Source organism: Erigeron canadensis, chromosome 8, assembly GCF_010389155.1.
Source record: "Erigeron canadensis isolate Cc75 chromosome 8, C_canadensis_v1, whole genome shotgun sequence".
Classification (NCBI taxonomy): Eukaryota; Viridiplantae; Streptophyta; class Magnoliopsida; order Asterales; family Asteraceae; genus Erigeron; species Erigeron canadensis.
In genome coordinates this window covers 44153310-44178842 of record NC_057768.1, presented here as the reverse complement: position 1 = coordinate 44178842, position 25533 = coordinate 44153310, and the positions used below count along the sequence as shown (strand labels likewise).

The window sequence follows — 25533 nt, the reverse complement described above, 5'->3', positions numbered from 1 at the left end:
GAAAGTAGTTAATTTGTTTGGAATATGAAAGGGTGGTGAAAGTGGAAAGTGAATAGTTGTGCTGTTCAAAAGAAAATTAAAATAGTTGTGGGTATAGATACAGATTCTATATATATATATCTCTAGCTATAGCTATAGCTAGTTTAGAGTTCCTAGGGTTTATGTTTGGAGATCACACTGTTTGTGTGGGTAAAAAAAAATATATTTGGAGGTCAAGTTCTCTAGAAAGGAACAAAAGGGAGGTTTGCGTGTTTCCATATGTATTTTATAAGTAGAAATGTTTCTCAAAAAGTATAATCTAGTCAAGCATTTGTTTAAGCCCCCCAAAAAAAACAAGATACATAAACCAAATTTTTTTTAATTATTCTAAACAGTATAGTACATACAAAACTACAAATGAAGGTACTCGAGTCAATACAAGTTTTGGTTTTAACTAAACGATGTTATTTTAGAAAATTACTGTCCTTAACAATGATCTCATCATTCACTTTCTTCTATTGATTATATGTTATTTCAACGTTACATAAGCGTTCTCACTTTATTCATCATTATTTTACAGATTACAACTTTTGATTTATTTACCATTAACATATATATATATATATATTACTATCTTATATAATAGACGTACACTAATTATTTTTTTATGTGGTAAATATATATATTAATATTTATAATACGAATGGTTTGACTACAAAACCCATGTACTTAAAAAAGGTGAATGTACGTCTAATGTTTGACTTAATTAAGTCATCACTTATCGAAGAGGTGTTTTTAAGTCAATTATAATCAGAAGGCTTATTGGGTTTCTATGTTACGTTTCAAATGCGTTTATGAAACTAGTTAAAAGTTAGTTATGTACTTTGTTTAAATTTATTGTAAAAGCAAAAAATTAAAAAATTAAAATAAAAAAAAAAAGATAAAAAGTGTCTCAAATATATAGTCTGAACTCGAGTCTGCTAAATATAAAACGGGTAATTGACATCCCACTCGACTCACCCCTAGCTAGTTCAAACAACATCGATCGTTTGGGGGGTCAGTTTTATGCCCTCATATATCAGTCTATTATATGTTGTATGATTGTATAGAGAACCAAGATATTTAACAGAAAAAAGATTCCAACAATAATAGGATATGTTGATGACTGATAAGCATGTTAAAGAGAAATTTGTGCTATATGATGTTTTAATTTATTGTACAAAGTTTTCTTTTCTATTGTTTTCTTGTGCAGTTTTATATAGTTATACGTGTTGTTCATGTTGCCGATCTTATCTCTTAAGTGCGATATGATTCATATTAAACAAGAGGAAAACATGTGGAATAATTTTTTTAATTTCTTTAAAATTACTAACAAATTGATTTTACTTTAGTAGATTCACTACAAATAAATATATCATTGGTTCATGTTTTGAAAGGATAAGTGATGTACTCATGTAAATAAATAGTCAAACACTACGAACATGGTACTCACGCAATGTAACGGCGGTGAAGAAGATGCGGGTGTCGATGATGGTATTATTAGTGGTGATGGCGGTGTCAAGTGCTATAGGTTGATATAATTGTGATAGTAAAATTTTTTATAACATAAGAGCTTAAAGTGTTAATTATTTAAATAAAGGTTTAGAGTGTAAATTAATTCATTATGGCAAATTTGCTATATTTTATAAACCTATTTCCATAGTGGGTAATTTATTAAGAGTAATTTAGTAATTCGGTATGTAATTATTGTGTAACTATTTCTAAAAATGAAGGGTGTGATAATTTTTATAAAGTATAGATGTACATAACTTTCCTTTGCGGAACATGATAAGAGCATGATACATACATATATTGTGTATAAAACCAGTCAAACCATACAATATGCATGCCTTCTATACAGTAACGAAGCCAGAAAATTTGTTATAAGAGGGGAAAATTTAAAAGTCAAAAGTCATATTAAAGGCCAGTCCTCATATATTTGACGTTAAGGATGAGCCAATCGAAAATGCCTAATTTAAATCCCTGGATGAGCGGCGGCTCAAGTCATATTGGGATATAAAGCAAAACTTAAAAATGAGGCATATTCACTAGTAAAACGTATTTAAAAAAGAGGGGGAAAAAAGTATTAAATTTATCCGTCAATCAGTTTAAAAAAAATAAAGTTAGTTAAGAAAATTTGATGATGACTTAATAAGGTTCAAAAGTGTTTTAATTGTAAAAGTTAGGCATAAAATCCTTTAAGTTGATGGAGTGATGGGTATATTTTTTGAACAACATATAGGCAGAGAATTAAAAAACAGATAATATAAAGTTTTTGTTAAACTAATACCTTACCATTTGTGATTTGTGCATCCCTGTTTGAAAACTCATTTGAAATTAGACTTAACTTAATAGTGTTAAGCCTCTCTTCTTTATTTTTAGTTTAAATATTTTAAGATTTTATCAAACGAAGTCCTAAGGCTTTAAGGTGCGTTAAATAATTGTATATTTACCATAAAATTCAGTGGGTGGGCTTTTGATATGGAAACATACAACTTTTTTATGCATGTTAAGTGAAGCCCCAAGAACTTTATTTGGCATTTTCCATTTTCTTTTATATGACACTTTATCTATATATAGCAAAGTCTACATATAAAATAAAAAAAGGTACTAACATATATCTAAAATTTGAGGTCTTCGATAATACGGGGCCTAAAACCTTTACTTTATTTGTCTTACCCTTGAGTCACTACTGCTCTGGATGAAATTATCATGATTATACCGTGATTCTTAAAAAGAAACATTAATTTTTTAACACTTATCAAATGGTCTAGTATGTAAGAATTATTTTACCCATCCATTATGGATGAAGATCCTCCAAAGTTGGATAACTTAAGGGGTAAGGTGATAGCATCTTAATCATTTGATTAAAATTAAGGTTTAAGATTCGATTATCATCTTTAAATCTTAACCCTTGATTTCAGTCAAAGGGTCGAGATTTTTTTAACTTTATCTCTCAAGTTGAATTTGACTCCTCGATTTTGAAGAAGAGTTAGATGATAAATGACTATTATATCCTTAACGAATAAATCTGTATTATCAATCATTTATCTTCTAAATTATATCAACTATCCCGTTTAAATCAGTTACCTATACATGTTGTCAGCGCCACCCGGTGTTGGTATCATGCTCGTGTCATGAACTCGTATAAATATCGGAGCTAAGTTTTGTACAAACATGTCAAGGGTCTTACACAATTTGCTCCATCGATCTTTATTCAATACACACTTCAATATGAATGAACTCGTTATTCAATCCATTCTGTTCATTTTTAGACTTCAACTAGTATTTTTATCCGGGCGTTGCCCCGGGAGAAAAATATAACTCTGGTGATAAAAGTTACAAAACATTAAGCCGAAAAACAAATTTTGCGTTACAAAAGTTAAGAAAATAAAAGTTGTGGTTCAAAGTAAAGAAAATGAAACTTTGATAATAAAATTTAGAAATCAAAAGTTATATCGTAAAAGAAAATAAAAGAAAACTTTCAGAGCAAAGTTTAAAAACAAAGTTATATGAAAAAAAGTACAAAAGTTAATAAATTTTATACCTAAAAACAAAATTTGTATGTTGAAAGTTTAAAATACAAGAGTTATGTGACGAAAGGTAAAAGGGGAAATGTAAAAAAAAAAAAATTTGGTGAAAAGTTTAAAAAGTAAAAGTTATGTAGTAAAAAAAAAGAAAATAAGGGTCGTTAAGTCCGTCACCTAACAGTCGTTAAGTCCGTTAATTATGTTGGATGCTTTAAAGGCTTGTACCTTATGCTAAAGGGGAGTACTTTTAGCTACAATAACTCCCCCTAACATTCCAACTTTAGTTTTTAGTATATATATATATAATTATTCACCTTTTAGTTTCTTGTGTATGAGTGTATGACCCTTGCACATTATTGATGTTGATTACACCAAATTAAATATTTAAAAAACAGTTAAATTAATAATTGGGTACATTATTATTTATTGACAGCATATTTTAAGCACATAGTGGGGATTCATGGGGAGCCATATTAGCTTGAGACAATAATCCATGAGACCATCCTTGTTTGCCCCCCCTTATTACAAGGATTAGTGCCCACACTCGTGCAAATTGTTATTACTAACCCAATTCGAAACGGTGCATAACTGCATTTATATTGGGAACCGAGTCTTCGTCCTAAGTGTTGTGCGTCCGAATTTTTTTATAAAGGAGATTTTATAGATTTTCAAGTTATCTCTATAGTCTATAAAGATTTGAGGAAGTGTGTAAATGAGTTCTTTATTAGTAGATGTCCAAGTCATTTTAGAGTTTTTTAAAAGTTATGATGAATTTATTCTTATTTCTATAAAATAATCATTTTATAATGTACCATAAGTTTCATGCGAATTGAAATTAAGGGTTGGCATCACACTCGGGTTTAAGTCATGGGTTAAGCCAAGCTGCACGGTAACACTGTTGTCGAGGGTTGCAGCTTGGCACGAGTTTGAGTTTCGTGGGTTATGATTTATGAAGTCATGCTGCTTCCTCCCGATTTGACTGTTAGTAACGGCTACTCCTCCTTCAAATCCCAACGGCTATTTTACTTTTTTCCAAATATGTATCGCGTTCAAACATCAATTTACACACTCAACCAACATAAAAAAAAAAAAAAACTCAACTGGATTTCACACTCTTTTAAAGGTGACCTGTTTTGAGAAAAACGGTTCATTTGTTATGTAACATGATATGACAATATTGAGCAAAACATTAGACCTTCTGTAGTTCTGTACCACTTCTGGGAACAACGGGCTTGTGGCAAAAGCCCATAAAAGTAAGAGATTTAGCCCATCTCTATTGCTCTAGTTCCAAGTTCCCACAATCCAACTCCATGTCTCCATGTGGTGCAATTTTTTTGCAATGGTTTGCATTTTAGGCAGCGTGTTAACTAAACTAAGGGGTGTTCTTTAGAACTTAATTATCTCAATATATAGTTAAATGTCATAGGAGTAATATAATAAGTTAAACTCAATTCATGAGAAATGACTTGACTAAACAATATTACAATACCACTTTATCAAATAAATTGTTTGAACTATTAATATGTTTTTATACTAATAATTCATTCAAAACACATAAAACAGATAACATACTAATTAATTTATACACAAAATTTACCAATGTAGCACCTTAACGGGTTAGAAAATAAACAACCTAAGTGGTACAATATTTGTAAGTAGTGGGCTATTTCTTGGACATTCATAGTGAATCCTTTGATCATTGATTGGTTAGGTTAATTTAGTTTAAAAAACTATATATAAAAATGTACGGGTAATATCTATTAACGTTTACTAAACCTGTACAAGTACAATACATTTGTTTAGAATGAGTGAACAAAATATTATTGTTTGGATTATTATATCTTAAAAATAAGCAAAGTGAAAACATATATTTGGCATAAATTTATCAACCATAAAAGTAGCAATTCTTTTCCCAAATTTCTATACTAAGAAACATCGGCATTTGTTGGGTTCAGATTCAACATCTACGTTAATTAATCAACCCAACCATAAAACAACCGAATTTGACGCCCAACTATTCATTCCTTTTGACCCCGTGCTTTATATCAAGTCTTGAATGTCTTTCATTCTATGTCACATCAGATATTCCCTGTTATTTGTTATACAAGCGTCTTGCCTCAACCGAATACGACAAAGAAAATGGCCGTTCGTCAATTCACAATCTTTGCTCTTGTATTCATTGCCATGATCGGAATGGCATTTGCAGTCGATGATGCTCCATCTCCCTCATCTTCCAAGGCACCCGCAAGTTCTGCAGGTGATGCTACTGGTGGGGCCACAGATGGAGCCCCATCAGCTACCGTTGATGGTGCAACTGCTAGCTCTCCTAGTGAAGGACCGGCTAGTGACGCTTCAATTTTCAAGGCCTCTATCGTTGGTGCGTCAATATTTGTGAATGTTGCCGCCGCTGGTTTGTTTATGTACTAAGTGTAGTTTTGGACACTATCGTGTAAGGTGTTACCGGATGGATCTTGTCCACTATAGGCTTTCTAATGGGTTTTGAGATAGCCTTGTCTGATAACAGAGATGAGATACGGGCCATGTTGGCCTCATGTATCGAGTGTTAATAAGTTCAACATATAGAGAGTGTTATCTATTGTATGCATTATACAATTTGTGCTAATCTATGAATAACTTGTTATTTGCTAGCATGATCATTTAACAAAATCTGAATTTTATGTTTGCTTGTACTTCGTTAGGAGAATACTTCTCAAATAGTAACATTTCGATCTTTATAATATTGCTCAAACGAAAATCAGCTAATCCGTCTATGAATTTCCCATCATCTTTTTTTTTTTTTTTTTCTATTTAAGCGAATGATATTTGTAACTAAGGAAATATTGAAGTTCGGTTTGTCTGGTCTGGTTTAACCATAAAACGCGATTCAATGTACGGTTTTGAAAATATTGATAAAACATTAAAACGTACCAGATGCCCAACAGGCTAGTAGCCTAATTGGGCCTACTCCTGGAAGGTCCATTCAGTTATGGCCCACTATCAATTAACTAACAAACCGGGTTGATATAGAATGAAGATGGTTACTCCGTATTACTTTTTCTACAATGAAATGAACTAAATCTAACATATGAGACATGGATCTACTATCTTCTTCATTACATATAAGTTAATTCATCCATCTGAGAAAATAGCAATGTTTATTTTTTTGGTTTGTGCAAAAGAGTTATAGCTCTTTGTAAAAAACATTGGGTCCCTACTCCCTACCATTTTTCTACTCAGTATTGGTTATTAAGTCGGCCCCCAATGATATATTCTTCAAGATCCGCCATTGAGTAAAATATACATATTTATAGAAAGATTTGAACCGAAAATGTGATAGGGTGTGGCGGTGTGCAAACTTGTTTGGTAGTTGGATCATTAGTAATTTAGTAACGCTTTTTTTCTTCGAACAATCTATACTATCTTGCTTTGAGGGTACACTTTTAAATCTAACTTCTTGTGATATTCAGTAATAGCACGTATTTTGAACAATGTAAACACATGGTTTGATAGTTTACCATATATTCTGTTTTTTCTCAATCTGATGTTTACCACTTGGTTAATCACAACAACAAATTAAGTAAAAAGGAAACGACTCAATGAGAATGATTGATTTATACGAGTACACAAATAGACTATGACTAGCTTAATCTTTTGCAATCAAACGGTAGAAAAGCTAGAGATAAGAAAAAAAAGAAAGTGGGGTCTGAATCATAAATATAAGGCTCAAATTTTCCCAAAATCCTTGTAAAGATAAGACCACAATCTTCTTGTATCCAATAATCTCATTGGCTCTCACTTCCTATATGCACATTTACACACATCTCACCCTCTGACCACACCCACACATACTTGAATTCAATCTCTTCAACAAACCACAATCAACACCAATGGCAGCCACATTATCAACCACCATGGCCATGCTTAATGCCAAATGCATGACCACCCCCAAATCCTCAAAACCATCAACCCCCAACAAGCCCATTTCTCTTCTTTCCTTACCCAAATCAGTTACCTCAAAGCCCACATCCATCTCCTTGACTGGAACAGCCATTGCAGGGGCAATCTTCTCTACTTTGAGCACATGTGACCCGGCTTTCGCAGCCCAACAGATAGCCGATATCGCAGAAGGTGACAACCGTGGGATCGCCCTTTTGTTGCCTCTGGTTCCAGCCATTGCTTGGGTTCTTTTCAACATATTTCAACCAGCACTGAACCAGATCAACAAGATGAGGACCAAAGGTGTGATTGTTGGGCTTGGGATTGGTGGTGGTTTAGCAGCTTCATCTGGGCTGTTTGCCACACCAGAAGCTGCAGCTGCAGCTGAGGCTGCTGCCAATGATAACAGAGGATCCCTTTTGTTGTTTGTTCTTGCACCTGCTGTTCTTTGGGTGCTTTACAATATATTACAGCCTGCTCTTAACCAGATCAACAAAATGAGAAATTGATTAGTTGACAAATTATATATATATGAAAATTGTGGTACATTGAACTAGTAATCTTGTTATTGGATTCCTTGTTAATCAAGTTCTCTTGAATATATATCTTATTTTTCTGCCTTTTGTTATACTTATATATTATTGTGATAGTGTGTTTGCCATTACATTTTTAAGTGATTACAAATCAAATTTGAGATATATAAATTGTTATACATTGGACTGCTAAGAATACAATGCTTTTTATGAAATAGAAATTAAAAGAGAAGATATTGATAAAAATACACAACATATGGACTTGAAGCAAATTCATATTAGTATTTGTCTAGATGAATCAACTTCTGTCACTCCTTTTTCTGTAAATTTTTAAGTTGTCCCCTCTTTCTCATTTTAAGGCAGAGGTTGAAGCGATATGAATCAACGGTGAATTCAGGTAAAATGTGCACTAGACCACATATGAGGGAATGTCTCCAGTAAGGTGTGCACCGTGGTTCATGGCCCAACCACTGTAACCCTGCCTTTGCATATCCAGTTGCTGATGGTACAAAGAAGGAAGGTCTCTTGATATATGTCATCTTTGTTGCCACATATAATGGGACCTGCAACCAATTTTAAACGTTTAGCTCGGACACGGTTTCTAAGTTTCACGTATTAAAATTGATGTTTACTAGTGATTGTTGAGATGATATATTAATAGAAATCAAATCAGGATACCACAAACTAACATATGAGTATAAGTTATTCCGTCAACACCACCTGTCTTCAAAAAATCACAAACCAACCTATAGGTGGCAAATTGGGCAGGTTGGGTAACGGGTCAAACTGAAATTCAGTATACATTGGGTTGGTTAGCTTGACCCATAAGACATCTAACAAAAAATTTAAGCTCTTAAATTATTAGCGTGCTAAATGTGTTCATGTTTAAGTTGTGTTTTCTATCTAATCTTATTTTTAGCAATAATAAAGTTTAGGAGGGTTTTATGCATCAAGATACATTCTGGGCAACTTTGATCATTTTTATCCATTCTTGTTAAGCTATATATAAGTGATGGATTGGAAGTTCGGAACTGCCACCTATTGAACTTTGTGAGTTAGCGGAACCAAACTGTCTAATTTGTTCGCTTTGACAAAACCTTCCAGACTCATTGATTCAAATTTATTTGAGGCAGGGCTGAACCACCTAATTTCAGAACCAAAACATAACTACCTATTTAGTTTGGTGCAGTTTACTTTCAAGCACTCGACATAAAACAACCCTTTGATTATAACTTAAAGAGAAATAAGGAGCATTAAAAAGTAACACATTTACCTGGCATTGCACATCAATCCCACTATTCTTGTATTCAACATACAAACTCCTCGAAAATTGATAGATATACCTAAATAAACAGAAAGATTAAGTTCAATGAACGTTTACCAAGTTTACAAATAATCAGATAAGTTCACTACGAAACTGCTAAATGATAGTATGATACGCTTTAGTTGCAGCATAAACAGCATATAGAGGAGCAGAAGGAGTGACACTAGCAGCACCAGAACCAATATTCACAATTGCACCTTTCTTTCTTTTCAACATCCCATGTAACACAAGTTGTGTCACTTTAGTAGTCCCTTCAACATTAATTCTAATCAAATTTTTCAACAATTCATCATCAACTTCATGAAAAAACCTTGGATAAGGATATACACTCCCAACGTTATTTATCAAAACGCCGACATCTAATCCCTCAATTACATCACTGATCTTCTTTATACCCTCAGATATATTACCAGAAAAATCAAAAACAACGTTCTTGATTCGGGTCTTTGAGAACTTGGATTGTATTTCGTTAGTAACATCTTCAAGTTTCTTGGGGTTTCTACCCACTAAGATCAAGTTTAGTCCTTTTTTGGCTAATTCAAAGGCAAAAGCTTTGCCAATGCCGTCTGTTGAGCCAGTAACAAGTGCCCATGATCCATATTTCTTGATCTTTTTTGGAGGTCTTAAGAAATACAAGTAAATCCATCTGAGATTTAATATTGAGATCTTCAACAATGATGTGGAACCTATGATCAAAATAACAATGACCCACAAAGGTTGGGTTTTTATTATTTTCAAGAAACTGACATCCATTGTTGTTTTCGTGATTTTGAGTTGGAACTTAAAAGATATGGTTTTGTACCAAGATTATATACAAAGTTAGTTAATGAATTGAAGTTAAAGTTGGCTATTAGAAGTACTTTTAATTATATGCTTTGAGTATTCTAGGACCGAGTTTTACACAAAAACATAATATAAACTTGTTACCCGACTAATAAAATAAATGGATACACAAAACATATCTATGAATTAAAAATTCGATATACAATATACGAGTAAGTTTAAAGAATTGGATACATATTTACATACAACAGAAATATGTACCCTTACATAAACTTGTCCCTAAATGATACACATCTTGGCTTATAGTCCAATAGCTTACAATGTTTACATACAACGTGTCTTTTATACGAACAAGACATCATGACAATAAGAAAGTTAGAATTTGCGGATTTGAGAGTATCAAATAGTACTTCATACTTCATAGCAATTAATAAGTTGCCATGTATAGAGTATTGAGTGATAGCTAATAAGTTAATTGTGTTTTTTAAAATATTTTCGAATTCTAGTTTCATTATTAAGATTAAAATAGCGCCAATGAAGTATACTTATCATCATTTTTATATGTAATGATATATTATATACAAGTCTTTTACTCGTAAGTTAGTGATCGTCTTAGAAAGTCTTTTACTCGTAAGTTAGTGATCGTCTTAGAAAACTATCTTAAACTACACATCACAAATACAATTTAACATAACAGAAGCATTAAAACGACTTATATGCATATAGATCATGTAAACCTACGTCTCTTCTAAGGTTGCCGAGCTATGAGATTTAAGTTTGGCAGCTTGAGATGTTTGACACTTTTGAAACTTAAAAGCATATAATGAAACCTACAGATTAGCATATAGACGTTATATCATGCACCTAGCTAGAAGTGTATTTAAAACGACTCGTAACTTATACTTTCAACTATAAATGTAAAATTAGATATAAATTTGAAAACAAGAACTGACAACTATTAACAATGTAACTCTTTTGAAAAACATTGCACTGCATAATCGGAATAGTCTGTTGTAGCCTTAACTACGGTGTTCATGGATCCCTTGAAACCCATTGAAACATCCAAACTGAGGTGGGTGTTGATGGTTTGTTGGTCTAAAATGTTAGATGCTAATCAACAAGTCTTATAAATTCAAAACCAAGTTGAGTGGTATTCTGTAATTAGACCGTATGAACCGAACCAAACCAAACCAAACCAAACCAAACCCAATTTATAACTAATAGTATATATACCTGAAAACAACTTTTTATTTAGTATTTATCTCACAGGTAGCTTAGATAGTTTGGTTATTCTGATTGGATGATACTTTTAGCCAATCGAGCTAGATTAGCTCACAGGTAGCTCAGATATTTGTAACAAGTTATGTTGGAAAATAAGATCTCAATAATCAAATAAAATAACCATTACAAGTTAAATAGCTCTTTGATAAGATACAACAAATGAACTTGAGCAAAGCTAATCATAATTATTAAACTTCCCTCACTCCTTTTTCCGTGAATCTTTGAGTTGTCCCTTCTTTCTGATTTTGAGACCGAAGTTGAGAAGCCAAGAATCAACAGCAAACTCAGGCAAGGAGTCCAACAGAGCCCAGACGAGTGAGTGAGGCCAGTAAGGTGTGCAACGTGGTTCATGGCCCAGCCACCGTAACCCTGCCTTTGCATATCCAGTTGCTGATGGTACAAAGAAGGAAGACCTCTTGATAGATGCCATCTTTGTTGCTACATTTAATGGGAACTGCAACCAGTTTTCAAATTTTAATCCAGAACCATTTTCCAAGTTTTACATGTCTCCAATTCAACTTCAAAAAATTGTTACTGTACTTTCTTTTGAAAAAAAAAACTCTGTACAATTTTTTGATGGTAAAAGACAAAACCAGTCGCAAACCTCACAAACAGTAACGAGTTCTTTTGACTTAACACTTTAACTGTGATTATGTAATACTGAATAATCATAATAAGCATTTGGTCATGGTCTGTCTATCTAATGAAGTTGTGATAATCAGAGTCAGTTATCCTGTAGGTGCGTTGGGATTGTACCAACATGTTTATTTTAAGAAAAATGATAAATCCTTCTAAAACCGCATGAATGGATTCCCCTAAATCTCTATCCAAATTTATTTTCAAATGTCATCATCTTATTATTAAGAAGATTTTTAGGCTAAGGTTGGATCAAGTGGTTAACCCCCTTTGCCTCTGGAGACAGAGGTCATGGACTCATGGGTTCTATCCTCATCCCTTGCAAGGCCGGAGGTCCTTTTCTATCTTTAGATAGAACCTAGAAGCAGCCTCTCTACACCGTCGTGGTAGGGGTAAAGCTGTCTACATCTTAACCTCCCTCATACACCGTCGAGGTATTGGTCGGTTACTTACTTACTTACTTTAGTTAGGAGGACATACCATTATCCACAAGTAGATACACAGTTAATCGAACTATTGAATAATTAAATAATCACTTGCAGAATGTAATGTCAAGTAAGGGAAGACTACCTGGCACTGGACATCAATTCCACTCTTCTTGTATTCAACATACAAACACCTCGAAAACTGATCAATATACCTGCAGAACACAACCACTTGTATTAATTAGCATTTATCAACATCTGTAGTTAATCAGATCACACTACGAAACCACCAAAAAAAACGATCAAGTAAGAACTTACGCTTTAGTTGCAGCATACACGGCGTAAAGAGGATACGATGGGATAATAGCAGCAGCACCAGAACCAATATTCACAATTGCGCCTTTCTTTCTTTTCAACATCCCCGGTAACACAGCCTGTGTTATCTTAGTAGTCGCTTCAACATTAATTCTAATCAAATTATTCAACAATTCATCATCCACTTCATGAAAAAACCTTGCATAAGGATACGATATCCCTGCATTATTAATCAGAACACCAACATCTAATCCCTCAATTACATCACTAATCTTCTTTATACCCTCAGATAAATCACCAGAAAGATCAAAAACGACGTTCTTGATCTCGGTTTTTGAGAACTTTGATTTGATCTCGTTAGTAACATCTTCCAGTTTCTTTGGGTTTCTGCCCACCAAGATCAAGTTTAGTCCTTTTTTGGCCAATTCAAAGGCAAAAGCTTTGCCAATGCCGTCTGTTGAGCCAGTAATAAGTGCCCATGATCCATATTTCGTGATGTTTTTTGGCGGTCTTAAGAAATTCTTGTAAACCCAATTCAATATGGAAACTGAAATCCTTAGAAGATATGTAGAACCCAAAATAAATAGAGTAATGACCCAAAAAGGTTGGGTTTTTAAGGTTTCCAAGAAACTAACCTCCATTGTTGTTTGTGTGTTTTGGAGTTGTGCATCTAAGATAGATATAGATATAAAAATATATATTTGAGAGATTTTAATAAGTAGATCGAGTTGGTTAACGAAATTATGGGTGGCAGTTAGAGTTGGTTCGAAATTTAAATGCATTGACCATTAGCTCCGAGTATCATAAATATTCTATCTGCACCGCACCATCAAACCACTGAACCACCTTAGTATGCTGTCGTTGTTAATATTTGACCCCGTTTGAGCATATCAGTGTTGTTTGTGCACCGAACCGGGGTTAGGTTGAAAATGGGATGACGAGTGTTTTAGGGCTGTTCGTTGGCAGTTCCCCGAAGATAGGGTTCTAGCCTCTTTACGTTAGTCGAACGAGTAGTTAATATATGTGTGATTGAGTCTGTATTCGAATGCCTTGGAAGGCTTTTAGGTCCTCCTTTTATAGGGAGGAATCGTCTTGGAGAACAAGTAGCTAGGCCTCTTTCGGGTTTCCCTAAGTCTTACGCTGTGACTATTATTTCCCTAATTATCGGCTGGAAATGATAAGATCAAATCCCGAATTTATAGGAAAGCGATTTTTATCTTATTTTTATCTTCTGTGGGGGCCTTCGTTACGGACAAACTTTCGTGTCGCAGCGTGTCACCGTTCCCTTGTGTGGCAGGTGTTGCGTGCCGTTGGGAGGATATATCATTAAATGTTACTTACAAGTTACAAATGGGAAAAAACCAACTTCGGCCGTGATTCACATTTCACACACACAAAAATAAAATTGATGTATACTGTCGTAATAGTTAATAAAGACATGCTAACTAGATTTTTGTTCTAATATACATTTGTTGGGTTTAAAATTAAACTATATCAGCAATTATAAATTAATCTAGTATAAAATTGTTTATGTTAAGTATACATAAAATTCTTCGCAATACATCAAGGTTTGAACCAAAAGAATATGGTTGATGGGTAGATTGAGCCATGTATGTTGTTGGAAATTAAATAAGCAAGAAGTTATATCACGTATACATAAATAATAGAGTAATAATTGATGGCTATGAAAACCTACGCTTCCTATGATGGGAAGATCGCAGTAACGACAATGTGCAACAGACTGTCCGACTCTATGAATACCCGATTCAATCTACTCTATAAATGAACTAAATGAAAGTGAATATAGATATCGATAACGTTTAGTCCTTCATTGATTATTTGTTTACCACTCCGAAGTTAAAATTTACAAACATGTTCAAAGTAAGTTACGAGTCACTAGCCCGGTGTCCTCGCGTTGCGGCGGCTATATGGTGATCGCATACGAAACATGAAAGAAAAACAAAAAAAAAAGACACCGGTGGGGATTTGATTCTGGCGTCGGCGGCATCAGAAGAAAAATAAAGAAAGACACCGGTGGGTTTTTTGTTTGCGTAGTATTTCTAGGATGTGAGTTTTTTTTTTTTTTTTTGTGAAAAGGTAAGTTTGAAACTTTAGAAATAAAGTAGAGTATTTTGATAATAAAAATTATGCTGAATTCCTTAAACTCAATCCTCTTGGATTATAGATTTAAGCTTAAAAATAAACCTTTTACGTTTTTTCCCTTATTGAACTCAACTAGTTATAGAGGTTTGAAGTTATATAAACTTATTAAAGGAGGTTTAATTTGTTCTTTTCACCAAAATGTTAATAACATTACTTTTTTGGTTATTCAAATTGGAAAATTTCCAATATGGTCAAATTTTAATGTGTATATCCAAATATAGACACCTACTAATTTTTTTTACAAATTTAGTCAATGAATTCTTACCACCTAATTTATTAATAGGAAACAAAACTACCTAATAAAATCATGCAAATTGTCCATGATGAATTCTTGAACTTATGTCAATTTGTATTCATGTTGTTAGTCAAATCAGAGCTTAAAACCCCATGATAATGAAAACAAGATTCAAGAGCTTTAAAAAAACAAACCATCATACACACCAATGCGATCTACTCAAACCCCATGATAGAGTCATAAAACAAATTGTATGGTTTTTTATGTTTCTGAGTAAAAATATGTGTACAAAATAATGGAAGAAGAAATTGTGCTTCATGCACCATTGTGTTGGGTCAAGAGACAAAAACGAAGGTGAAGTAGGTTGGGTTGTTGGAAGGGAAAATGCTTTTGTATCCTCATATGTATTCAATTATATATATGTTTTTAAAATTTGGATTGTCTTTCGTTTAAAAAACAACGAGAGACTGAACAAGTACTCACGCGTTGTGGCGGTAAAATGATGAAAGTGATAAGTCATAAAGTATGATAGGTCATAGGATGTGATATATCATAGTCAAATAGCCGTACGGGCTCCGTCCCCGGATTTAAAAATACGTTGAAAGTATACCGAATGACATCTCTAATAAAAAAACATGAAATTTTAAGGACACCCATATAACTTTTATAATTCATCGATGTAATTGAGATAAAATTTTTTGAAAGAATTAGAAGAATAAAATGATTTATGGAAAAGAGAAAAAGTTGCATGCATTGATGTATGGTATATCATGCATTATCATATGTACATTATTAAAATTAAATGTTGAAAGTTGAAAAGTGGATTTGCTTTATAATATAAATGTCTATATTTAAATATACACCTTCAAATTCGACCATTTAGATAATTTTCCCTATTCAAAATATTAAAGTTTCACACTATAACAATAAACATAGTTTTTTTTAACTAACTAGCACCAACTATTATAGTGCTTATCTTATTCTTATTGTATCAACCTTTGTTTTGATTTCATATAAAGTTTAATATTTATTGACAAAAAAAAAATAGGGATTAGTACTTCAAAATGTAAGCAACTTTACACGAATTGTTATAGTGCGTATCGAACTTTAATCTTATGCATTGTATGTAATGAACTTTCAAATCTTGTGCATTGTATGTATTTGACCAATAAAAAACGACCAAGTGGCAGCTTAAGTGATTGACACATATACTCGGATACATACAATGCACATAATTTGAAAGTTCATTACAATCTGTGTAAAGTTGTTACTTTTTTAAGTACTAATCCCAAAAAAGTATTTTTTTTTTTCTAATATCCTACAATCCATTGCCATCCATGTGACGTTGACAGTGAAAATGGCTTGTATTGCAACAAAATAAAGAGAAAAAAAATGATCCTTGGTGTTTGATGGGATGTCCAAATACCAAAGGATTCAATAAGATTGAATTTCACAGCATGAACACACTAACAATGGGGATGTTTAAGAAAAATATATCACTACTCTTTAGGAAGAAACAATATACCATATCATATTTCAGTCAAATTTTATATAGCTTTTATTATCTAATCAACTGAATCACTATGGGGGCAATCGCAGGTCTTCTATACAAGAGATGATATCATACCCCCACATTCAAGGAACTCGGGTCTTTGAAAACAATAGTTTGCTAACAAATGTTATTTCAAAAACAGATCCTGGTAAATGACAATCATACCCTTATCATACAAATAGAACCCAGAAAGATAAAAATGCTAGATTACCAGAAGATTACACATTTATGTAGTGTACACACATGTGACATGGTATATATATTGCCTTTTATTTTACAAATGAAAAAAATATAACAATTCTTCTTGATCCTACTGTTGAAACAATCATATAATTTCTTTTAATAAAAGAAGATACATGATGATTACAGTTTATTTCGGGTTATATAGACTAATAAGAGGGGCATCTATCCTTTCTGAAAGCTTCTAGCTGAATTTCTCTATACTTGATAGTAACATTGATGACTTTCCTATATTTTTTTTTAACATTGTACAGGTTTTGAACAGCAATCTTAAATTCTTGTACTGAATCTCAATATGCCTACAGACTTACAGCAATGTATTTACCATTCTCCAGTAACATAGAGAGGCTTATAGTTATGGATTCTCTGACTTCCTAAAAATCTAACTGCAGAGAATCAAAAGAACAATAGACTATTCATTTCTATACATTTACATTTCTAGAAAAGGTATTGAAAAAATTATGTGAAAAGTAGGAGCTAAGAACTATATGTCTATGGTACAACTTACTCGTTCTTCTTCATTAAAAGTATCATATGGTTGGTCATAAAAATGTTCCAAGAAGCCATACATGTAAGACAAGCCAATAGGCTATGAGCCCTAGCCTTGCCCGAGGCCGACTCATCAAAGCCCCACCACCCGCAACCCTGCCACATCAGAAACTAGGTTAGGTATAGTGTCTATATTCACGTATAAGTAGTCTTGTATCCTACCATTCTTTAGAATATTCATCCAACAAAGATAACACTAATTTTTTCTACAACAGAATCGTCTAAATCGCAAGTAGCAACAATTATCATGAAGACCTGGGCGAAATAGAAATAAAGTGCACGAGTCGGTTTAAGTATTTACCATATCCCATCGAGCCGATCTGCAATGATTTTTCCTTGTACTGGCACAAGACCAGATGTATGCAAGGACTTGAATATATGACCTGGAAGCATGAACATTTGATGCAAGTCTCATACATGATGCAAGTTTAAAGTAAATGAATAAAGAAATTTATAAACCATACCTTTATCTTGAAGAGTTTCATGTTCATCAATCAAACGCTCAGATTCTGGATCGATGCTTAAGGCTAGATGGTCATTTGATCCCCTTCTTGAAGTTCTTGCCAAAGGTGTGACTCTTTTGCCGATTGATCCCTGTAAAAAAAACCTTCTCAAAACTAAAAGAACAATAATAGAAAAAATGAAGCATTCATCTCGCTCCATTCAAGTCAATGATTACATGCAGATTGAATTTTAATAACATTTTCTTAAACCTCTATGAGCTTTTGCGAATCACATAATAGCATTTACAACTATTGGCGACTTGACGTACCACATTTGGAATAGAAATAAGCATCGTAATGTTGTGATTGATTGCACACAACCTCCTAAGTTCATATATTCAAGAAAGCTATATTATTTTTGAAACGGCCATGGGGAATACCGGTTAGGCCACTTACATAAGAGCCAAGTCTAGACTCCTCTCGTGTATCCTTAACAAAGATCCCTCTCTGTTTACCCGCTTCATATAGGTTCTGTACTTATCACACAAACTATTCAAGAAAATAGAGGGAAAACTACAGTGGGTCACTCCAGCCAATCCCAGCCCGTCTTGACCTGTTACCAAACCGACCCATAATCTACCTCTACGACATTATGCACTCATCATTATTGAAGTCCATTTACTTTGCATTTAGAGAAAAAGGTGTCGTTTACAGATGAGCTTAGAATTGAATTTGGTGTTTAGATCCCTAAAAAGCTTTATCTGTTTAATAAACTTGAACTTTTAGCTATGTATTTTTAATTTAACCCATTTGAGATAGAAAGAAAAAAAAAATACAACCCAAATCAACTCATTTAAGCAAGCAGGTTGAAATTGCCACCTCTAAAAACCATCCATGAAAGAATACATACCGAATCTTCAACTTCTGATATCTCTGATCGTGAAGGCAAGGAAGATGCTTCACTGCTAGATCTTTCATGTATTGCGTCTGGTAAACCTGTTTGACTTTGATTAAAATTTTCAAGTAGTTTAACCTTGCTTGCTAATTCTTCAGCCACCTTCTGGGTATCTTGCAACTTGACACCCAAGTCCTCAGCTTTAGCTTTTGAATTTTCGCTTTCCAAGATAATGTAATGAATAAGCTTCTCTAGAACCGGGAGTGGTCCTGCCACATCAGCAGATTTCTTGCCTCCATCAGACTCATCATATCCAAATTTTCTGATACTATGTTCAAAGCCTACTAATAACTCAAATAGTTCCTTCTTCATTTTCTCAAAGTCTTTCTTGTCCTTAACGGCTTCTTCAAGTTCCTCTTTCAAATGTTCAATTTCAAGGGCTTTCTGTGAAAGAGTTGACTGAAGCTCTTCTCTGGAATGAGACAATAGGGTGATATGATCCAGCAATTCAATTACACTATCAATTATATAGAAGAGCTTTTTCATAGGGTCTGAATCATGAGCCTCCACCTCTCCTACCCTTATGTTTGGGAAAGGAATTGTGATCCCATTTATCTTATTAAGCAGAGATTTTACTTCAGAAGCTGGCAGAAGATCATTTTCAGCCTCTGCAAATACAAATAGATGATAGTTAGTACAACATAGAAGTTTGATGTACATGGTACTTCAATATGACGTTCATTGAAAGAAGTGGAGTTAGCACATTGGTCGGGTTGGGTAATGGTTCAAAACAAAGACGGGCTGGGTGGGTTGTCACGAAAGCACCTTTCTGTTCATTTTTTAATTTTTTGTCCAAAAACTTAATTCGTTAATTATATTAACCACAAGTAAATTAGTACACTTAGTATCCAAGTCTTTCAATAAAGGTTGTGTACATTAAAAGAGAGACTTTACAACCCACTTGACCTGCTTTCATTCAACCAAAAAGAATATTTGACCCGTTTGAGAATGATAATAGAACCCAAATCGACCTATTTATAAGTAACTGGTTGAAATTTATGCCTTTTAGAATCTACAAAAAGTATAAAAATAATCACCAAATATAAAAACAATATTTTACCATGATCTTTCATGAATGCAGTAGTTTGCTTAGAAAACTCTGCTTCTCTTTTATCCCGCTCATTCTCTTTTGCCTGGTATTCTTGCAACTTGATGCTCATTTCAGCATGCAGGTTTTGGAATGCTTCTAGTTCAGTCTCCAACTTCAGAACTCTGTTTTCAAATATGTTATTATCTTCTTTGACTTTGTCATACATTGACCTGGTTTTCCCTAATTCAACCTGCAATGCTTCTAGTTCGGTCTCCAACTTTAGAACTCTATTTTCGTATACGTTATTTTCTTCTTTGACTCTGTCACACATTGACCTAGTTTTCCCTAATTCGGCCTGCAATGCTTCTACTTGGTTCTCCAACTTTATAACTCTTTTTCCGTATACATTATTTTCTTCTTTGACTATGTCATACATAGACCTGGTTTTCTCTAATTCGGCATGCAAATCTTTAACTGTGGTGGACATGTTCTGTTTTACATCGACGCAATGTTCAATTACACTTAGAACGTTTCTAGCAGCAGACAACATCTCCTCAGCAACCATAACTTCTGCTACATTATCAACTGCTTCAACATCTGAGGAGGGATTATAATTCAGCTTTCCCAGCCCATCGACAGAGTCAATTTCCAGTATATTATTCTCGCCTATAAATTTCATTTCTTTGGTTACGTCAGCACAAGCAGAATGTAGAGCTTTAAGATCCTGTTCAAGTATAAACACTCTATCATGCTTTCCAGCCAACTCTTTTGTACATGCATTCAACTGAGAATTGAGGGTTGAGATCTGCTGTTCAGCATTCTTCTTTTCTCTTGCAAGGTCTGAAATAGTGTTCTCGGCCTTCAACAATGCATCCTCTAAACTTTTGATAGTAGCAGAGGAACCCACAAAATTATGCTCATGATATGCAGCTTCTCCTTTGAGCTTCTTTATTTCGGTCTCTAATAAGTTCCTGTCATCTACTTCCCTCTCATTTTCATTGGAAAACCGAGAAACATGTAGTTGTAACTGAGACTTTTCATCCTCAAGGGACTTGATAGTCCGGTAGGCTTCATTCAGATTGATGTCATGAACACAAACCTCCTCTTTAACTTTCTGTAATTCCTCTTCCGTGTTAGCTTTTCGAGCTTCCAATTCTCTGTTTTCTTCAGTTAGCTGAAAAACACGTTTCTCTGAAATTGATAATGCATCTTCAAGCAATTTCATGGTTGTCAAGGCTTCATTCACTTTGCTGGCATGAGCGAAAATCTCCTCATTAGCTTTTCGTAATTCCTCTTCTGTGTTAGTTTTTAGAGTTTCCAATTCTCTTTTTTCTGCAGTTAACTGAAAAACACTTTGCTGTGAAACCGATAATGCATCTTCAAGGGATTTCATGGTTGTAAAGGCTTCATTCAGTTTGATAGCATGAGTAGAAACCTCCTCTTTAACTTTCTGAAATTCCTCTTCTGCGTTGGTTTTTAGAGTTTGCAACTCTCTGTTTTCTTCGGTCAAGTTAAAAACACATTTATCTGAAATTGATAATGCATCTTCAAGGGATTTCATGGTTTTTAAGGCTTCATTCAGTTGGATGGCATGAGTAGAAACCTCCTCTTTAACTTTCTGAAATTCCTCTTCTGTGTTGGTTTTTAGAGTTTGGAATTCTCTGTTTTCTTCAGTTAAGTTAAAAACACGTTTCTCTGAAACCAATAATGCATCTTCGAGGGACTTCATGGTTGTCAGGGCATCAGTCAACTTACTAGTCAACATACTGACTTCATCTTTTACCTCTCCTAACTCATGCTCTGATTTCACCTTTGCAGCTTGACATTCATTTGTACAAGTCACACACCATCTGACCTTTTCGACGGGATCTGTTAAATCAACTGGAAGAACAATACCATCAGTAACTTCGACTACGCGTTGTAATATAGTATTGCTCTCAACTAAGAACTGCTCAATTTGATCCCTTTCTTCTCTCACACGTAGAAGATCAGATTCCAACTTTTCAATCAGTCCCAAATCTTTTGACATTTTACTAATCTGATCCCTATAGTCAGTAGTTGTTGCTTCTTGCTGCTTCAACTCAAGCTTTAGTGCCTCGATCTGAGCATTTTTTTCAGCACGTTCTTGAACCAAACCTTTTCCCTTCTTAACTGCCATGGCTAACTTTTCCTTCAATAAAGCAGTTTTATCCTCGGATCGTTGAAGATCAACTTGCAGAGACTCATTCTTATCTTTCAGATTTATTAACTCTTCTTCAAGATAGTTCTTCTCCAGGGCTTCCACCAACAGTGATGCTGTTACACGGTCAATCTCAGCACGTGCAGCCTCTTTTGTCGTACTAATTTCAGCATGTAGCCTAATAGATTCATCTTTAGCAATTCTAAATGATTCCAGCAGCCAACTAACTCGAGATTCCAACTTGGGATACTGTGCAGCTTCGGGTAATTCTATGATCGATAATGCATCACTGACTTTCTGAAATTCCATTCTTTCGTTTGCAAGCCACCTAACTTTGTCAATGATATCTGATGGTGGGACTTCCTCTCCAAAAGTCAACATTTCTTCGCACTTTCTAAGGATCACGTCCCTTTGGATGAGAGATTCTTTCAGTAAATTAGCAGCCTCTAAGGCACTTGATTTTTCTTGCAACTCAATTAAACATTTATCTAATTCATTTGTCTTCTCAAGAATCACCTGCTTCAATGAATCACGTTGTTGAACCAATGACTTCCCTCTAGTCACAGCCAAGTTAAGCTTTTCTTTGGTATTATTAGACCTTGCCTTATGTACTTCAACTTCCCCTTTGAGATTTCCAATCTCAGAATTTAACATCTCAAAGGTTTCTTTGCTTTTCTCAAGTTGTTGCATCAGCTTCTTGTATTCATCTTCCAAATATCTACTTTTATGGGTCAGCTCATATTCTTTTCTTTTTAGAGAAAGCAATTCTTCTCGTACAGAGACAAAAACTTTCTCCATGTCTGTTTGCATATGATAATCTGACTTAACCTCAGCTAAACACCGGTTAAGCATCTCAACTTCATAAACGAAGCGATTGTACATCTGAAGTATAATTGAAGTGTTCTTTTCTAGATGTGATAGTTTACCACCAACTGATGTATCAAGGAGTTGTACCTCACCGAGAACAGTTGTAAAATAAGATAAAATCCTGTCTGCAGTGGTCTCAGCAGAGGACACTTCAATGACCTTCGCATTCAGATTATCAATGTCTCTATCTTTTGAATCTATAGTGGCATGAAGGTCTCTGATTCTGCCATCTGTTTGCGACTGTTCACTCAAAGCAAGCTCGATAAACCTGGAACAGTCATTTATCATCTCATGCAAAGGCAATGTTGACGTCAGTTCATCTGTAAGTGACTCACCATCATTACCACCAATCAATTGATGTTGCTTCACAAAACCCTTCAGCTGATGGCGGAGATTACTCAGTTCTGTCATCAACTGCCGCCTTTCTTCCTGCAATAAAACCTCAGTCAACAGAAGTCAACTTGGTAATGGTGCATATATACTTGACCAAAAAACGCTGATAGCCCACCTGATAATGATGTCGCAAAATTTCTGTACCATCACCAAATGCCTGTTGGCCTTGAAGAATTAACTCTTCTTCTCTGCTTTCATCAAAATCAGTCCTTCCATCATAAGAAACCAAGTCATCAGGGCAATCCACAAACTCTTCATTTCCCCCATCTTCGGCCATTTTCAACTCACTCGACTCGTCCTGTACACTATCTACGCTTGTAACTACTACCCCATCATCCTGCTTAAAAAGCAACTTGTTCATAAGTTTAAAATTGTTAAACACAAATCAAATTCAGCAGCATAACAAACCGATAGTATAGATTTTCAAACCTAACCAGAATTTACAAGCTACAAGGTCTTCCAAAGACTATTCCATTCAATTATAAGTAGTATGACAAAGTTTGTCCAAGATTCTTACTTTCCAATAAAACGGACAAGCACAGCCTTACAAATACACAGAAACACATTCAAGTATTTATTGCACCAAAATAACACAACCAACTTTCACCATATTATTATCACCGTATGTAATATCTACATACACACATTTGTAAACAGAATAAAAGTTTGTTGCATTGTAGATCAAAAATAGTTGGATGACAATTTGGTTATATTATTTTGACTTTAATTTGATTTGTCATATATTCATGATGATAAAATAATAATAATAACTTTCTGAAATCTTTAGAAAAACCAACTTTATCTTGCATTCACTTTATCAGACAAATAACAACAATAATAGTTATAAAAATTGTCTTATATAAAAGAAGATACCTGATTAATAGAATTAGTATTGGAAGAAGAAGAAGAAGAAGAAGATGAATCAATGATAGAGTCAACATGAACAAAACCACTTTCTCCAGCTGTTGGACTTTCCTCGCTCACTTGCTCCTCCGTCTCATTATAATCCTCCATTCCTCTCTCTCTCTCTCTCTCTCTCTCTCTCTGTATATATATATAAATATATTATAGATAAATCTTCTTCTGTTTCTGTAATTGATTTATGAAATCATTAAGTTAAGGGTTTTTGTTTTATAATGAACTGAGAAGAATATGAATGAATCAATTTGGGGATTATGGAAACGGTGGTGATTACGTGTAGGTGATGTTGGCGTGAGGGAAGGTGATCTGTGACGGAGTGTGGCCGACACTTGTCCCCTTCAGATGGAGAACCTCAATACGTCGTCGTATAAGCGACGAATACAGTTTGACAACTAAGTGCCGACTTCCGTTTAAGTATTTTTTTACCATAACAAGAAAAGACAATGCACATATATTTTGGAAAATTATATTATTTTGTAATCATATTGCAAATCACACATTTTCACATGGGTGCCCACAACTCTTTCACACACTTTGGGGTTTAAAACAATGGAGTATAATTTTTATATGAAAATTCATTCTTAATTTTATTTATTTTTTTTAATTTCACACCTAAAAAAAAAATAGGTTTCTTTTAATGGCATTTTATTTTAGTAAAGATTCAGATGAAATCTAAACTCTTCTAATAATCCACTTCCATTAATAAGAAGCAAAACTTGATCCCAGTTAAATCCATCCAAAAGTCATTAAGCTTATCAATTAGCTATCAACCTCTTTGGGTATATTAATATATGAAACTTAAATAAAACATAACACTTAGAATAGTTTAAGAAAATTACTAAAATATATAGTTAATGTTTCTCATCAATGTTCTAAGTTGTATCACTATATCCACATAACATTAGAATTTGTCGTCTCAATAAATTTAAAGAACTACTCAATGATTTCTTATGATTATGCTTTCTTATTAGGATGTGCTTACATTACAAGACTAAAAATGCATTTATTAGACATATATTTAGTTTTAGGTTATGCTACTTTATAAATATAGTCTCTGGTAATCCTTTTTAATCGCAACAATATAATAGAACGATTATAATTACAATTACAATAACCTGCAAGGTTTATCATGGCATCAGAGCTAAGAATCCAGACATAATTCCGGCTACAAGTTTCGACCAAGAAAAAAAAAACCCTAAATCTGGTCGAGTGCAATTAACCCTTA

General features: G+C 33.9%; 4 protein-coding genes across 5 annotated transcripts; 1 reads left to right on the top strand and 3 right to left on the bottom strand.

The window, feature by feature from the left end:
- Positions 1-7340: 7340 nt before the first annotated feature.
- LOC122578221 (photosystem II core complex proteins psbY, chloroplastic) lies at positions 7341-8104 on the top strand. Its single transcript, XM_043750131.1, has one exon. It carries the CDS (start codon positions 7436-7438, stop codon positions 7991-7993), a length of 558 nt encoding a protein of 185 aa, XP_043606066.1. The 5' UTR covers positions 7341-7435; the 3' UTR covers positions 7994-8104.
- Positions 8105-8121: 17 nt separating this feature from the next.
- Positions 8122-10094, bottom strand: LOC122578220 (very-long-chain 3-oxoacyl-CoA reductase 1-like). The gene is made up of 3 exons (XM_043750130.1): positions 9457-10094; positions 9291-9360; positions 8122-8580 (listed from the first exon to the last, which is right to left on the bottom strand). Exons 1-3 carry the CDS (start codon positions 10092-10094, stop codon positions 8326-8328), a joined length of 963 nt encoding a protein of 320 aa, XP_043606065.1. The 3' UTR covers positions 8122-8325.
- A 1394-nt stretch (positions 10095-11488) lies between these two features.
- Positions 11489-13471, bottom strand: LOC122578405 (very-long-chain 3-oxoacyl-CoA reductase 1-like). The gene is made up of 3 exons (XM_043750361.1): positions 12785-13471; positions 12612-12681; positions 11489-11859 (listed from the first exon to the last, which is right to left on the bottom strand). The coding sequence occupies exons 1-3, from the start codon at positions 13420-13422 to the stop codon at positions 11605-11607; spliced, it is 963 nt and encodes a 320-aa protein (XP_043606296.1). The 5' UTR covers positions 13423-13471; the 3' UTR covers positions 11489-11604.
- A 3755-nt stretch (positions 13472-17226) lies between these two features.
- Positions 17227-24416, bottom strand: LOC122578206 (nucleoprotein TPR-like). Of its 2 annotated transcripts, XM_043750115.1 has the most exons (8): positions 24261-24416; positions 23503-23724; positions 19979-23423; positions 18874-19526; positions 17985-18114; positions 17822-17903; positions 17480-17616; positions 17227-17357 (listed from the first exon to the last, which is right to left on the bottom strand). In XM_043750115.1, exons 1-7 carry the CDS (start codon positions 24399-24401, stop codon positions 17514-17516), a joined length of 4776 nt encoding a protein of 1591 aa, XP_043606050.1. In that variant the 5' UTR covers positions 24402-24416; the 3' UTR covers positions 17227-17357; positions 17480-17513. The 2 variants fall into 2 exon arrangements, with proteins under 2 accessions (XP_043606050.1, XP_043606049.1); XM_043750114.1 differs by having other exon boundaries at positions 17227-17616.
- Positions 24417-25533: the final 1117 nt, after the last annotated feature.

Bases quoted from the DNA above. Each gene is read 5' to 3' on its own strand.
- LOC122578405 (XM_043750361.1), bottom strand. From the start codon at position 13,422: ATGGAGGTTAGTTTCTTGGAAACCTTAAAAACCCAACCTTTTTGGGTC. The intron at 12,682-12,784 runs GTAAGTTCTTAC...TGTGTTCTGCAG, and splicing joins GTGTATGCTGCAACTAAAGC to GTATATTGATCAGTTTTCGA. The intron at 11,860-12,611 runs GTAGTCTTCCCT...AACTGGTTGCAG, and splicing joins GAATTGATGTCCAGTGCCAG to TTCCCATTAAATGTAGCAAC.
- LOC122578221 (XM_043750131.1), top strand. From the start codon at position 7,436: ATGGCAGCCACATTATCAACCACCATGGCCATGCTTAATGCCAAATGC.
- LOC122578206 (XM_043750114.1), bottom strand. From the start codon at position 24,401: ATGGAGGATTATAATGAGACGGAGGAGCAAGTGAGCGAGGAAAGTCCA. The intron at 23,725-24,260 runs GTATCTTCTTTT...CTTTTTAAGCAG, and splicing joins ATACTAATTCTATTAATCAG to GATGATGGGGTAGTAGTTAC. The intron at 17,617-17,821 runs GTAAATACTTAA...CTGATGTGGCAG, and splicing joins GATCGGCTCGATGGGATATG to GGTTGCGGGTGGTGGGGCTT.
- LOC122578220 (XM_043750130.1), bottom strand. From the start codon at position 10,094: ATGGATGTCAGTTTCTTGAAAATAATAAAAACCCAACCTTTGTGGGTC. The intron at 9,361-9,456 runs GTATCATACTAT...CTGTTTATTTAG, and splicing joins GTTTATGCTGCAACTAAAGC to GTATATCTATCAATTTTCGA. The intron at 8,581-9,290 runs GTAAATGTGTTA...AATTGGTTGCAG, and splicing joins GGATTGATGTGCAATGCCAG to GTCCCATTATATGTGGCAAC.